We start from the raw sequence: 15,359 nt of genomic DNA on the forward strand, positions 1-15,359 counted from the left end.
ATAGTCGCCTTTCGCAAAGTTCAAACGTTCACGCTTCCGAAGCGTCTTTTCTGCACAACACTTAATATTGAAAAACAATGATTGGTGGTGGCTTTTGCCCAACGGAGCCTCGTGGCGAAGCTCATCTATCATTGATTCTTCACTAGTACACACAAGATCTAGAATATTTGGGGTTTGTTTACCCCTAAAATGGGTTGGCTTGGTGATGTTCTGGATTAAAAATGAGTCTCGCACAGACTCCAAGAACAAGGATGCTGGGGGATTCCCATCTCTTGGAGAAGATTCATCTGCCCAGTCTATTTCTGGATGGTTAAAGTCACCAACGATCAACGTATGCGACCTGCTGAATGACATGCTCGGTAAAAGGCTGTTTAGTACTTTATTGTTATCAGAGGAGCTGTTAGGTGATCTGTAAATTACCCCTATGAGAAGGCTATCATTGCCTTTTAGAGTAAGTTCGCACCACACTGATTCTCTAGCTGATTGCTGCTCTGCAGATAACTTAACTTGCTGTGCCCCAAATGAGGTTCTAACCCACAGAGCTACACCTCTACTGCACTGCTCTTCATTTAAATTATGAAAACAATCATAACATGGCAGTTGAAATTCAACAGGTACAATTTTCCCCCCGTGATTTTTAGGGAGTGCTTCTGTAATACAAATAATGTCTATACACTCGTTTGCGATCACAGCTAACAGTTCACTTTTCTTGTTCAAAACGGAGTCCGAGTTCGTGTAAAAACATTTTAAAACTTTTTGTCCACTTTCACTTTGATGTATGCGGTTACTTCCTACATTATTTACAGGCCTTGATATACGGACATCATTCCTACTAATTACTTGTCCTCCATCTCCTCCGACTGTCCGTGAGCAGCCGGTGTTGTCTTGGCAGCTTGGAAGTGATTGACCTGATTTTCCTTGCCTTTCCGCCTGATTCTCTCCTGCCACTTCTTGCGAAAAACCGCCCTTTCCAAGGGAGTGGAATCTTTCTTTACAAAAACTGACTTGTAATCAGCGGATTCTCCAAGCTTTCTCGCTGTTTTCAGCACGCTCCAGACCTGAGCAGAATCCTTTACAGTCACCAGCAAAGGTCTGAAGGTGTTGACAGCAGCATCCTTCGAGCGTAGCCTCTTGCAAGATATAACATCAATCGATGTGTTGAGTACCTTGCTGCAACAGTCTACAACAAAGGCCGAGTCATCCATCACTCGGTCCTTCGCATCAGATGCGTTACTTTCAGGACTCCCAAACCAGACCAGGTTGGCCTTCCTACGTTCTCTATCAAGCAATTCACGTGGGCTTTCATTAGCGACTTCAGATAAAGCAGTTGTCTTGTTCTTTACTTCCATTTCTTCTGTATTTTTCAACTGAGCCTTCACTTCAGTCAGCTCATTGCATAGCGAGCTCAGTTTATCACTCAGCGAGCGCACCATCTCACTCAAGGAGTTTACTACATCATTCAACAATTTCGACTCATTGCTGGCATACGAGTTCCTAGATGCAGAAGCGATGTTTGTTGCTGTCGTGCGCCCGAATCTGGAGTTTGGAAACGATGTGTGGTCACCGAGATTTGAAAAGGACAAAAATTTAAGAGAATGTTCAAAGACGTGCCACAAGGATAATTCCAGGCTTGAAGGGCAAGTCATATGAAGAAAGATTAAATATTATGAAGCTTCCAAGCCTCAGTTATCAACGTCTGCGTGGGGACCTCATTGAAGTATACAAGTATATTCATGGTTTATACAAGGTCCCCGAAGGATTACTAGAATTTGAAACAACTATAAACTAAAAAAACTGCGCTGCAACTTCTCAACGCGCCAACATTTCTTCTCGCTTCGAATCACCGACATGTGGAACAGCCTATGACATCGTTGGCGCTCCATGCAAGTATGAGCGCGTTCAAGAACAGATTAGATAAAGCTATGGAAAAAAACGAAAAATATATGTTCAGATTTTAAATGCCTACCACCATATGCATATCGAACCCGGTGGAAGTCGAGTAGCTATTTCAAACTATCGTCAGTCATGAAAAGATCCGGTCACATGACACGATTTTAGATCTTCTGTGAACAAGGCACGAAAAGGAAAAGAATCGGCGACAGGCCACATCAGGCCAGCAATTCATCTTATGTTATTATGTGCCCAAAGTGACGTCACAGTCGGAACAACAAACGACATCCGCAAGGAGCAGCTGCTCGTGGGCCAGGGCCTATAAGGTCAACCTTGTATTAGTTCAACCATGGGTGCGAAGCCATGGCGCAGCCATAAACAAACTGTGACCTACCTACCATTAAGTCGTAAATCAGTGACGGTACTGACGGAAATGTTTTAATCAAAACGTGGCAAAGGTTCAATATCAGACTGATCAGAGCATTTTGACATGATCAATCGATTCTTCACTGTAGCGTAGGTAGACAGGCACAAATGCATTTGTGATTGTGTCTGTCTACCTACCGCTACCGTCCTACGCTACAGTGAAAAATCGATTGATCATGTCAAAATGCTCTGATCAGTCTGATATTGAACCTTTGCTACTTTTTGATTAAAACATTTTCGTCAGGACCGTCACTGATTTAGGCTACGACTTTCTGGTAGCATTGGTAGGTCAAACCGTCAAAGATTGTTTAGGCTATGAAAGTTAATAGGTTATAGGCCTACCCGGCAAATAATCTGTCCCGGCTTAGCCGGCTAGGCGGCTACCCCTACGCATAGTGACAAACCAGAGATTTTTCAGAATCAGTTGATTTTTAATTTCCTCAAGATTTACACCAATTTCTTAAGTATGATAATGCTGGTATCCATAATCCATGATACTTTACTGGTCTACTCATAGGACTCAAAAATGAACTTGAGACAGAGTCTAAAAAACTCTCTGCTTTGCCACTATGCCCCTACGTGGATAGTATGCAGTGCTACTGCCTAACTGCTACCTATGCACCAATGAGGCAATGACCAATGGGGAGAAGATCAGAAGAAAGAAACTGAAAATGTGAAGATGAAGAGTTGAAGACTAGAATTAAATAATCATTGCCAAGTCCAGGTGATACAAAGTGGTCCACCTCCACTCAGGCCACTGGTCAGCGCATGGCTGCATGACTTCTTCTTCACCTTCAAACTGGCAACAAATCAATGAAAGTTAATATATATTTTTTTTTTATTTGGTAAAAATTGATTTTTTTTGGGATGATAACTAAGCACTAAGGAACTATTAACTTCGAATTACCTTGTTCAATTTCAATGTATTTTCATGACAAGAATTGAGCAAGAGTCAAGAGAGTGTCAATAATTAAATTCATATAGTGGTAAACAGAGACTGAGTTTCAAATTATGAAGAATTCAATTTCTGAAATTCTGAGTTTCAAATTCTGAAGAACTGAGTTTCAAATTCTGAGTTTCAAATCTGGTATAGGCTAACTGGTTTAGAATTTTGTTCAATATCATTCATATCAATATCATATTTTGCATTTGGAATTTTGGATTGGGGCATGGTGACTCTGCAAAAAAAGACATTTCAGGCTGCAAAATTTGGGATGAGGCCTTTGCAATGGCCATCAGCGGTCAGCCACCATGAGGACTGAGCACTCTGAGGCGTGAGCTACGCATTGCATAGCCTATTTAAATTGTTAATAGGAAGGAAAAAGTGAGACCAAGTCAGATGGAAGCAAATAAGCAATATTAAAAAGCCATAAAAGGAGAGGCTAGAGAGGAGTGAAAGTTTGTGTGTTTATTTTAAGTTAGCCTATTTACAGTGTACAACCTCAAATTTATCCAATTCACCATCATTCCATGCAATGATGTAGGTAATAACGTCCATTCCATACATAATCCCAGGTACTACCAGTACCACACTTTTCCATACTTCTCTTATACCTTGCTCAGCAAAAAATATTTCACTTAACAAAAAATTAATGCATAATTGGTCATCACAAAATTGTGCATAGAATATCATGCCTAGATAAGATAGTAGAGTTGTGCACTGGCCCCTGGTCAACATAGATGAATATAATTAACCTAAACTATGATTTATTCGTCCAAAAAATATGATGGTTGTCACTAAAATATTCCTTTTTGTTTCATGTATGCTTTTTACAATATTTTTTGATATAGTAAATTCACCTGATCCAATAAATGGCGCAAAATTATAAGCCATCTTTACAAACTTACAGACACAGAAGAAATGCTATATGGCTGCTGCCACTATGAAGCTTGCAGTTGACAAGGTCATTGTCAATGCTCAATGACATGTCCATGGATATAGTAATATCACATCAATAATTCGGTAATGTATGGATATGGTAATATATCAATTAAGTAAAAACAAGTAAAAATCACAGAAAATGTGATTTTAAGAAAAAATGACTGACATAATAATAGGAGGATCTACATCATCTACAAAGGAAGAGGAGTATTTCAGAATACTGTTAGTAATGGATGAGTACACTCTGCATGCTTCAAATGTTTTAAAATTAAATTTTATTTCATGTGTCCATTATTGCCCCATTTCCAGAGGTAATTTGGGGGGCTTTTATTTTGTGTCTGGCACCTTACAAATAGCATATAGTCAAATGGGGTAAGACAGGACCGCAGCCTTCATGGGGTAAAAAAGGACCAGCCCATGGCATGCATTCTGATTGCACTGAATTTAATTTGACAAAAGAATATGTTAGAGCAATCATTGCCTGTCATTTCAGTGTTTGTTTCAGCCCTCTTCTGCAAATAATGAATTTTTGGTTAATTTTCAAAGAAAAACTATGTAAAGAAGGCTCACAAAATAGTTAACCCAATTTGGGAAATAAGCTGTGTCTGATTACAAAAAATTTTTTGGCCAGGTTTGTGGATGTAGGCAAGTAACCTCAAGTAACAAGCAACTTTTGAGACATAGGTACTAGGCATTCCTACCTGCTATCATCACTGCCTGACAACAATTCTAAAATGGGGTAAAAAAGGACCGGACATGGGGTAAGACAGGACCACTAAATGATCCTGTTTTACCCCACAAATGGTCCTCTTTTACCCCATAGTTTATCAAAAATAGCTTTTAAATGAATATATTATTGTGCATAAGTATACATGGAGTAATTTGGTCAAAATTGTCATCTTTTGTTTAAAATAACCAATTTAACTTGTTAGCTTTTTTAATTAGATAAATTTAGCAAACTATTATGAATTGCATCATGGGGATGGAGAAAATAGGGATGTCTCTTCCCATTAGTGAGCTGCAGAACAATGTGCAAGAGTGGTTGGGGGAAAATCATTGTGTGAAACATAAAAAATAATCATCACAATTTTGTGAGAGGGCCTGGGATATGTTTGAAAAAGTGCACCACAAATGCAGTTAGCAAGAAAACACATGACGTCCGACTCTTAAGTTATTATCCATTGGTTTTATTACCAATTTGATAAATTTTCAGACAATGACACTAATGGAATATACATGTAGCATTTGGCAGTGCTCTACAATGAATCAAAGCCAACCTACTATTTCTATGCTTAATTAGTTTTCTCGTGGCAAAAACTCCAATGTGACTGTTATTAGAGTTGACTTCCTGCAGCACAAAACAGTAACAAGTGGTTGTTTAATCGAATCATGTGTTTCTAGATGGATAATATTGAATATCAGATTTATATTTTTACTAAAAACCTTTTAACATCAGAATTACTTGTTGGTCCTATCTTACCCCAGCCTGGTCCCATCTTACCCCAATGGGGTAAGATGGGACCAGCTCACTTTTTTTAATCTGTACATAAAACTGTGTTGTATGCAAAAAGTCTGAGTTGTAGCTTTGAAGCCCATTGCATAACCACACCTTGTGATAAGTTTAGGATTTTTTAGTTATTCATGGTATAGATGCTACATGCCTGTTAGTGATTTCGGTCCTGTCTTACCCCATCTGACTATATGGAATTTTTGGAAGTGCCATACAATAGCCCTTAGAACGACCTTTAAAATGAGCTCAAACTCGTTAATGCAATGTTTCATGGTAAGAAGTTATTAACAAAAAACTCTCCAAACCATCCCTTACTGACCCTTACAAGTTAAGACTCACCGCTCATAAAAATATTTAAAATAGTAGTATAGTAATTCAGTCTTTTTGCTTTATTTTTTTTTCTCCACTATTCTGGAGCTGCAAATTTCTTAGATTTTTGAGTAGGTGAGTTCTTCTGACTTCTTCACCATCATTGAGTTCAAACTTTTGACTTTTTTCAACAAAGACTTGAACTCAAAACATGTCTCAAACTACTTCTGGGTTTTTGAGCTGTACATTTACTTCTAGTGTTTTTATATTTATGATACAAATGTTTTTGCAGAGATGAGGTAGCACTGCAAGATGTCAGATATCCATCTTGGCTTGCCATACTGCTCAACCAGTGGATTGGTTGACCATTCAATCAGCCTTGCTCAAGACATTGGCAATCTTTATTTGAATAGCGAATTCAGCGATGTCGTCTTGGTGGTTGGGAGTCAAAGATTCTACGCCCATAGAGTGGTGCTTGCTGCTCGCAGCAACTACTTCAGGTAGTCTTTTGTAGTGTTTTATATTATCTGTTATGTGTATATAAAGGGATATCTATATATTTATATATATATGTATATATCTTTTATATATATATATTTGTCTAATTAGCATGGAAGAGATTTGAGTATCTCATAAATAAATGAGAATTTAAATAATACAACCTCTGTTGAATAATAATTTTTTTTGCTGTATTCCTCAAAAATTTGTGTGCCAAATACAAAATTCCCTAATTATCTCCTTCCGCTTTTCAAGGAACAATTACTTCACTCAGCAACAAAGTAGTTTAGTGTAATTTTAGGCTATTTTTTACCACAATAGTACCTTTCATTTTTTACTTATTTCAACATGTTAATATTTGTGTATCTATTATCTTTGAATATATCAAGAAGATAGGAATATTATTTGTGCATCTAAAAGGCTGGTAAATGGCCAGTTACCATCTTTAGATAAAAGACTTAGTTGATGTTCAACTAAATCCCATTGTGTAAATTGACCAGTAAACATTCACAATGTTTGAATAACTTGATGCTAAATCCTTCTGTTTCAGAGCCATGATGTACGGAGGGCTGCAAGAGTCTCATCAAACTGAAGTGGAGATAAAGGATGCTAACTTAATAGCTTTTAAGATCCTTCTCAAGTACATTTATCAAGGATATGTGGCACTCCACACTGAGAAGGTGATGACTTAGACTTATTATTTACAAATATTAAATTAAGTATTTAAAGTCATAATCTAAAAACTTAATAGCAAAGAAAACTCCACAAAAATTCATAGTATCTTTAAAGAAAACGTTTCGGAGTCCAGCTCCATCGTCAGTTCGAAAATTCTAGAACACAGAATCTGTGTTCTAGAATTTTCGAACTGACGATGGAGCTGGACTCCGAAACGTTTTCTTTAAAGATACTATGAATTTTTGTGGAGTTTTCTTTGCTATTAAGTTTTTAGTGAATTTGCGATTCAAGCAAACGAGTGATATTATTAAGTCATAATCTGCCTTAGGTTTTCCTTAATTACTAGAATGTTTTGCTTCTGTACATGTATTGGTGATTTAATAATGAGTTTTTGCATACCGGTACTGTATAAAAATATTATAAATATAAAAATCATTGTCTTGGCAAGTACCAGTAAATTGTTTTAGGTTTCAATGTTTGTTATATTCAATTATTAACCTTTTTAATTTGTTCTCCAATAATCTGAATAAAATTGTATAATGATGGTTCTATATGTATGAGTGGGAGCATTGCAAGGGATTCTTAATCTTAATTTCTATTATCCCAAGAATTGTTCATTCTTGTATGTTATTTTCTTTTAATTGAAGGTTATCATGGAATTTAACAAATTGAATTCATGTGATATGTTTCAGGAAGAAACTGTTCATGAGATCCTGGCTCTCTCACATCAATATGGTTATTTTCTTTTAGTTGAAGGTTATCGTGCAATTTGATAAAAATTCAATTCTTGTGATGTGTTTCAGGAAGAAACTGTACATGAGATCCTGTCTCTCTATCATGTTATTTTCTTTTTATTTAAGGTTATCATGGAATTTAACAAAAATTAAATTCTTGTGATGTGTTTCAGGAAGAAACTGTACATGAGATCCTGGCTCTCTCACATCAATATGGCTTTGAGGAGCTTGAAGCTGCAGTGTGTGACTACCTCAAGGAGACTCTTTGCATTAACAACTTCTGCGTCATCTACGACCTGTCTCTTCTCTACTGCCTCAATGGGCTCCGCACTGTCTGTCAGGACTTTCTGGACAAAAATGCTCAAATAATAGTGAATCACTCTTCCTTCAAGATGCTATCACCTGTAAGTAGTTATTAATTTTTTTTTAAATTTGAGGTGAATTCCTAGTCCAACAGAATTTGTTCAATTTAAATACAGGTTGAGTTTCTATAAAAGAGAGCAACAGGGATTTTTTGATCATGTATGTAAGTATGTTTCAACTTCCATCTTCTCCATCTTTCTTTTCACAGATGAATTTGTGTGATTTAGATAGAGGCTTTTATACAAAAAAATTATAAAATGAGCATTAGGGAACTTTTCATTATGTATGTTTCAACCTCCATCTTTCTCTTCACAGATGGCCCTGAAAAGTATTATATCGCGTGACAGTTTCTGTGCTCCAGAAGTTGATATTTTTTGTGGTGTTTGGGAGTGGGCCAAAGCCAACAATGTTGTTGACAAGGCTCTGCTGCAGGAGGTTATATCACTCATCCGCCTTCCGCTCTTGTCCCTCCTGGTCAGTCTTGCCTGATGTTCTTTAGGTTAATCCTGCTTGTTATTTTCCTTGACTCAAATTCAAGGAAAAATTTTGTGCCTAAGTTAGTCCTGTGTTCTTGTTTAGTTACTAAACTTCGGTTGCTTGAGATGTGGTTATATGAACTATAAATATTTCTATAGTTTTGCTTTACCTGAAGTGTTCTTGTTTATTCACTCAAGTTTAGTTGCTAGGAGTTTGGTTCTATAATATAGAACTGTCTCTAATAGTTTGCTTTGCTATAGGATCTACTGAATGTTGTACGGCCGTCGCAGCTTCTCTCTCCTGATGATATTCTTGATGCAATCAAAGCTAAAAACGAGTCCAGGGACATGGATTTGCAGTATCGGGGATATCTCGGTGAGTACTTGTCTTCATGAACAAAGTCTTCTAAGTTTTGAATTAATGCTATAGCTTCAAAACTTTATTGCTGTATCATGAACTCATTTTAGCGCATTTTCTCATCTTTGAAAAAGTATTCACTATTGTGCTCGCCATGTCCGTCCGTCCGTCTGTCCGTCCGTGACTTCACGTTTTCGTCGATGAGAAAATGTACTCTCTGTCACTCACTGCAGTGAGTACTGAGTTATATTTTTTTCATTAGGGTATCAAGCACTGTATGTAAATTCTTGCTTGAAGACTTTTCTTTGTCAAAGCACAGGATTTGAGTAAATGGACTTTTTGGCTCTTGATTTTGCTGCTGTCTTATAAATTGAATAAAGATTAAGGCAGAAATTTTCCTAGGTTTGAATGCCCCCAACTAACAATGATGAAAATATAGAAACAATATCTTGGGAGTTGCCCTCCAAGTCTGATTTGCTTGATAATATACAATTCATGCTCTTCAAATTATCATGCATTTAGATCTTTACATTAATAGCATTAATACCATTCGTTTTCTTCAAGTCTTCATTTTTACATCTCCCATCAAAATAAAAGACACTAGGTATTTGTTAGTGTTGGTTGTTTCCCACTTCCATCTTCATTCATGTTATTTCCTAAGAGTCCCAATCTTTTTCATATTCTGGTGAATTTTGTAAGTATTGCATCAAAATACCAATTAATCTTTTATTTTATTCTCTATTTTGATCTTTATTCATATTTTCCCTCAAATTTTCATTCTCTTCCTTAACTGTTAACAAATTTTGTTTTCTGTTGCAGACATTCTGATCTGTATTCATGTTTTTCGCTTTTTCCTCAAATTTTCAGTATCCTCATTAACTGTTAACAAAATTTGTTTTCAGTTGCAGACATTCTGATCTGTATTCATGTTTTCCCTTAAATTTTCTCTTCCTTAACTGTTAACAAATTTTGTTTTCAGTTGCAGACATTCTGATCTGTATTCACGTTTCCCTTGAATTTTCAATCATTAACTGTTAACAAAATTTGTTTTCAGTCGCAGAAGAGAACGTGGCGACTCCAGCGAAGGGCGCCGTCGTCCTGACGGGCGAGATGAAGAACAACCTGCTGGATGGCAACACCGTTAATTATGATATGGATAGAGGCTTCACACGTCACTCCATCGACGAGAGTCCCCAGCACATCCTGGTCAAGCTCGGCAAGCCTTGCATCATCAACCATCTGCGCCTCGTCCTTTGGGACAAAGACCCCAGGCACTCAAACATATATTGCTTTAGTGTACCTATGTTATTGTCCATTTTGCCTTCTATTGTTGTCCATTTTGCCCTATATTGTTGTGCACATTTGGAGGTTTGGAGCCCTCTATTGTTGTCCATCCATATTGTCTTCTATTGTTGTCCATTGTGCCCTTTATTGTTGTGCTTATTTCTCGTTAATATCCTGCATATTGATTCATTTTGTGTGCATTGTTGGTGCTGTTGTTATTCTGTAGTGAATGACAATGTAAGTCTGTATGTAGTCAGGTAAGTGCGTGGCCATGTGAATATATGACCTGTCATTAGCTAAGCAGGACATTAATTTTTCTCTAATAGTTGAAGCTATTGCAGAGAAATGCGTTCTAATTTTACCTAGATAAGAGCCGTTGATGAATGATACAGTATATTCCCGCTATTGTTACCCTTATTACAGTCACTGTATACAATATTCACCGATATTACAGTCACTGAATATAATACTGTTCCTACAGGTCCTACAGCTACTACATCGACGTGTCCATGGACCAGAAGGACTGGGTCAGAGTGGTGGACCATACGCTCTATCACTGCAGGTATAAACTGTCATTCCCAAACTATTTGCTATTTTTATTTATTTTTATTTGTTCACTTTTTTACGATTTTTGGATCATTTCTTTGTTCACGAAAATTTAAGAGTCGCACGTGTTTAGTCGTGTCACATACACGAGCCATGCTAGTGAAAGGTCGTGGCAGTACCTGTACTTGGCTCAAGTACATAGCAGGTTTTGCAATGAATGGTTGCGTTGCAGGTCGTGGCAGTACCTGTACTTCCCGGCTCGTGCGGTCCGCTACATCAAAGTTGTGGGCACCAACAACACCGTCAACAGGGTCTTCCACATCGTCGCCCTCGAGGCATACTACACCAAACTGCAGGTCGTCCTGCATCATGGCCTCATTGGTGAGACACCTAATATGCAAGTATACAGTCCCTGCACCCTAATTTGTGGGTACCCAGTCCCCGGGCTTGGCGCAGCTGGGTAGTGGTAACAAGGTAATGGAGGGGGTGATAGGTCAGTTTTTCCGGGCATTTGGTACCACTGGTAGTTCCACTACCATCACTGGCTCACTGACCCGCCAGAACCATTTGGTTGCATTACACAACACCCTGGACAAGCCAGGTACTCATTTATCAACCAGAGTTGGATGAATGGCGGAGTTGTCCATGAGCTGAGCTTCCCGGAAAAACTTGCGACTCGAACCAGGAGCTGGGTGCGAGAGACTGAGCCTCTCACCACTGCGGGTACCCAGTCCCCAGGCTTGCCGCAGCTTTGGTGCTCCTAGGATTAGTACCATCCACGTACCTCACCCATCAGTTCCTAGGCATGTTAGTACCCCATCAATGTACCCATAGTGCCCCCTTGTACCCACAGTGGCCCTTTGTACTCACAGTGCCCCCTTGTACCCACAGTGCCGCGCAGCAACGTGGCGCTTGTGTCACGCAGTAGCGTCGTGGTCGAGGGCGTAAGCAGGAGCCGTAATAATTTGCTCAATGGCGACGTGACGAACTACGACTGGGACAGCGGCTACACCTGCCACCAGCTAGGCAGCGGCTCCATCTGCGTCCAGCTGGGGCAACCCTACTGGCTCGGCTCCCTGAGGTACTTATAGTACACTACAAGACGTCCTTATGATCTATTGCAGAGCTAAGGCAGCCTCCTGGCTACCTTCCTAATCTCAATGATCTGTCTAGTTTGTTTAAAGTCTCCCGTGTGGTCGCTGGCTTACCTTCGACCAATTTCATTTTGCATCACTACATAAGACTTCATTATGTTTTGGCCATGGCATCACTTTGGCTCTCTTTTGGCTACTGTGTCACTCTGCTTATAACACTTAAGTCACTTTACATCAATCGTGCGTCACTCTTATGACACTCGTACGGCGCTTCTTCACTCTTACGTCACTCTACTTCACTCTACGTCACTCCACAGGCTACTGCTGTGGGACTGCGACGAGCGCTCCTACAGCTACTACATCCACAGCTCCGTGAACGGCAGAGACTGGGAGGTCGTCACGGACAAGACCCGCGAGTGCTGCCGCTCCTGGCAGATCATTCAGTTCACTCCCAGACCCGTGGTCTATTTCAAGATCGTGGGCGTGTTCAATACGGCTAACGAGGTACGTAGACCCAGACCTGTGGTCTACTTCAAGATCGTGGGCGTGTTCAATACGGCTAACGAGGTACGTAGACCCAGACCTGTGGTCTACTTCAAGATCGTGGACGTGTTCAATACGGCCAACGAGGTATGTAGACCTAGACTCCTGGTCTACTTCAAGATCGTGGGCGTGTTCAATACGGCCAACGAGGTACGTAGACCCAGACCTGTGGTCTACTTCAAGATTGTGGACGTGTTCAATACGGCCAACGAGGTACGTATGGTTAAAAAGACCCCGTCACTGTGAACGGCCTGTAGGATGCCTCTACCCCACTAACAATACGGTCTGTGCCGTACGCTGATGCATCAAGTGTCAGCTCGTGTTAATATTTCTCTGATATTATTGTGTCGTTTTGCTGAACCGTTTTTGCGGCTGTTTTATTGTGTTGTTATACTGACCAACTTTCCGCCGTAGGTTCTTTCATTTTTTTGTGTCGTACAGACCCGCCTTGTGCCGCAGGTGTTCCACTGCGTTCACTTTGAGTGCCCGGCGAGCACAATCGAGTGCCCCATCACGGAGACTTTACCCTCCTCTGCCACCATCACCTCCATCACCACAACCACCACCATCACCTCCCCCTCTCCTCCTACCCATGGCAATGCCCCGGATGCAGCTACCAGGGGCCGACGGTCCCGGTCACGTGGCAGCGCGCGTGCGTACGTCACTCACGTCGGGCCCGTCATGGAGAATCACCGTGGCCCGCCTGACGCCGTCAGCGACGACGACGGGGATCAGAAATATGAGTTTGACATGATGGCGGAGTCGAACCGCAGCCCGGAGCTGGATGCCCCACAGCAGCAGGCTGCTAACGCTGTGGCTGAGGCTGCAGGCGACGAAGCTGCGGCCGCAGCAGATGGTGCAGGTTTAGACGACCGCCTTGCTTTCTCGTCGGCCGCCAGTAACGGCTGCTCCGACCACAGCAGCAACGACCTCTTCTTCGGTTCAGCCAGCGACGTGGCGGCCAAGAACGGTTCGTTGGCGCCCTTTGAGGCCCAGGAGGTGGAGAGCGTCCAATCTTGCGCGAGCGCCTACAGCGGTGCTGACCAATTCTCCGCCGGCGAGGGTGGGTCCGCTGTGGATTACTCGACCCTTGGGGCCAGGCCCCGACGCTCGCTCAGAACCACCGACTACCCATACAGCCACAGCATGCCGCCCTACTACCAGCATTCCCGAGGCCCCCTTTCCTCGCTACATTTCTTCGCTCAGCAATGTCCTGCAGCCCTCTCAGGTGCCAGCTCCAACTGTCAGCTCCCTGGCAGCAGCTCCCGCTCCAACAGCACCGCCCACTCCTCCCCCACCCACTCAGAGTATTCTTTCACACGCTCCTCCAACTCCCCCACACGCTCCGAATACTCGAACTTGTCCTCGTTGCAGAACAACAGGTCTGGGGGGTCAGTCAAGCTGGTCAACCCAGTCCTGGACATGCGTCAGGGCTTAGGGTACTGCATGGGAGCTGGGGGACTGGGTGCAGGGGGCAGTGAAGGAGGTGCTGCCCCTTCCACCCTCGCCGAGGTGGAGGTCGGTTCTGCCATCACCTCTTCGTCGGGCAGCGCCGTTTACCCGCGACCGCCTTCACCGCTGCTGCTGGAGAGACACGATCACGTCGACGAGAAAGACGACTCTGAAAAAGATTGATCGTGCTGCAACTTGCTCTTCGCCTGCCCCAACGTGCTCTTCGCCTGCCCCGATGTTCTCTTCGCCTGCCCCGACAGGCTCCTCGTTATCAAAGGAGTGGATGTTCGCAGGACGATATGACTGCCTCAAATTATTATATGTCTCGATAAGTGTTTTTTAATAAATTCGTTTTCGAGCATGAAAGCATGAGCATGGAGTATGGTCCCTGTTACTGTAGGTTTGCGCGACGCGTGTGTGACCCGCTGCATGCGGTAAATGCCTCATACCCTACGATGTGTGTGATCAATTTATCCTCGTAGTTTGATGAAAATAAACTTACCGGCATTCCTTATCGACCAGCAGCTTATTTATTTATGTTCAACTGCCTGCATGTAGGATTTTTTTTTTGTCTGAAAATGTCATGGCTACGCGCGTCTTACAATTTTTTTTTATTCCAATGAAGTCTTGATAAATTTCGTTACATAATTGTTTCATAGGATCTCTTTGTTAGTGCGAGGCTGTTTGTGTGTAATTATTACCTTCGTTAGTGCGAGGCTATTTGTGTGTAATTATTACCTAGAAGTTCTGAAAAGCAGTTCTCACAATTCTCAAATGTTGTACATAACTCCTGCCATTATATCTTCATGGCCGGTCATTTTAATCTTGAATTATCCATGCTCGTAAATGTCATCCTAGTCCGTTCCCTGACGCGGTTAATTCTTAACAAATTATTTTGTGAATATAAACTAAAATAACGCTTTTGGACGTCCATTTTTTCCCCGAACTTCCCTTTATGTTCAGAGTTCTTTTTCCGATGAATAATTGATTGCATTGTTTCACGATCCTCTGAATACGAGATAAATAACAACTTCCTCAATTATTGATATATTGATCAATGATTGAATTATTATTGTTCATGCAAATAGTACAATTTTTACTTAGCTCTCTTAACTCATTTCAATGGAAACTATGTCTCCAAGATTCATGTAAAGCGTTGATAAATTCATAATCATGGTTTCATTGAAGGCCAAGATAATGGTGATTTAATTGAAGATCCAGATAATGTCGTTTGCATTGAAGACCAATGATGATGGGGTTTTAGTGAAGACCAAAAATAATTATGGTTTAATAGAAAACCGATGATAATGATGGTTCAA

The 15,359-nt window shown here is 40.9% G+C and overlaps 1 protein-coding gene across 6 annotated transcripts in view; it reads left to right on the plus strand.

Moving 5' to 3' along the window:
- LOC108673027 (BTB/POZ domain-containing protein 9-like) overlaps positions 1 to 14,961 on the plus strand; it is a 21,834-nt gene extending 6,873 nt beyond the window's left edge. The window contains exons 1-12 of one of the 6 annotated variants that reach the window (XM_047881913.1): positions 3,087 to 3,135; positions 6,310 to 6,517; positions 7,066 to 7,195; positions 8,098 to 8,328; positions 8,603 to 8,761; positions 9,025 to 9,139; positions 10,176 to 10,392; positions 10,887 to 10,967; positions 11,184 to 11,332; positions 11,843 to 12,032; positions 12,363 to 12,549; positions 13,030 to 14,961. In XM_047881913.1, coding sequence (XP_047737869.1) covers positions 6,330 to 6,517; positions 7,066 to 7,195; positions 8,098 to 8,328; positions 8,603 to 8,761; positions 9,025 to 9,139; positions 10,176 to 10,392; positions 10,887 to 10,967; positions 11,184 to 11,332; positions 11,843 to 12,032; positions 12,363 to 12,549; positions 13,030 to 14,223 — 2,841 coding nt within the window. In that variant the 5' untranslated portion in view covers positions 3,087 to 3,135; positions 6,310 to 6,329 and the 3' untranslated portion in view covers positions 14,224 to 14,961. Of the gene's footprint in view, positions 1 to 3,086; positions 3,136 to 5,958; positions 5,982 to 6,124; positions 6,518 to 7,065; positions 7,196 to 8,097; positions 8,329 to 8,602; positions 8,762 to 9,024; positions 9,140 to 10,175; positions 10,393 to 10,886; positions 10,968 to 11,183; positions 11,333 to 11,842; positions 12,033 to 12,362; positions 12,550 to 12,570; positions 12,613 to 13,029 lie in introns of those variants that run through there. The other 5 variants (XM_047881914.1, XM_018160797.2, XM_018160814.2 and 2 more) reach the window with 5 other exon arrangements.
- The last annotated feature ends 398 nt before the right edge of the window (positions 14,962 to 15,359 follow it).

This window comes from Hyalella azteca, unplaced genomic scaffold (assembly GCF_000764305.2).
Source record: "Hyalella azteca isolate HAZT.00-mixed unplaced genomic scaffold, Hazt_2.0.2 contig9115, whole genome shotgun sequence".
In the NCBI taxonomy this organism is placed as follows: Eukaryota; Metazoa; Arthropoda; class Malacostraca; order Amphipoda; family Hyalellidae; genus Hyalella; species Hyalella azteca.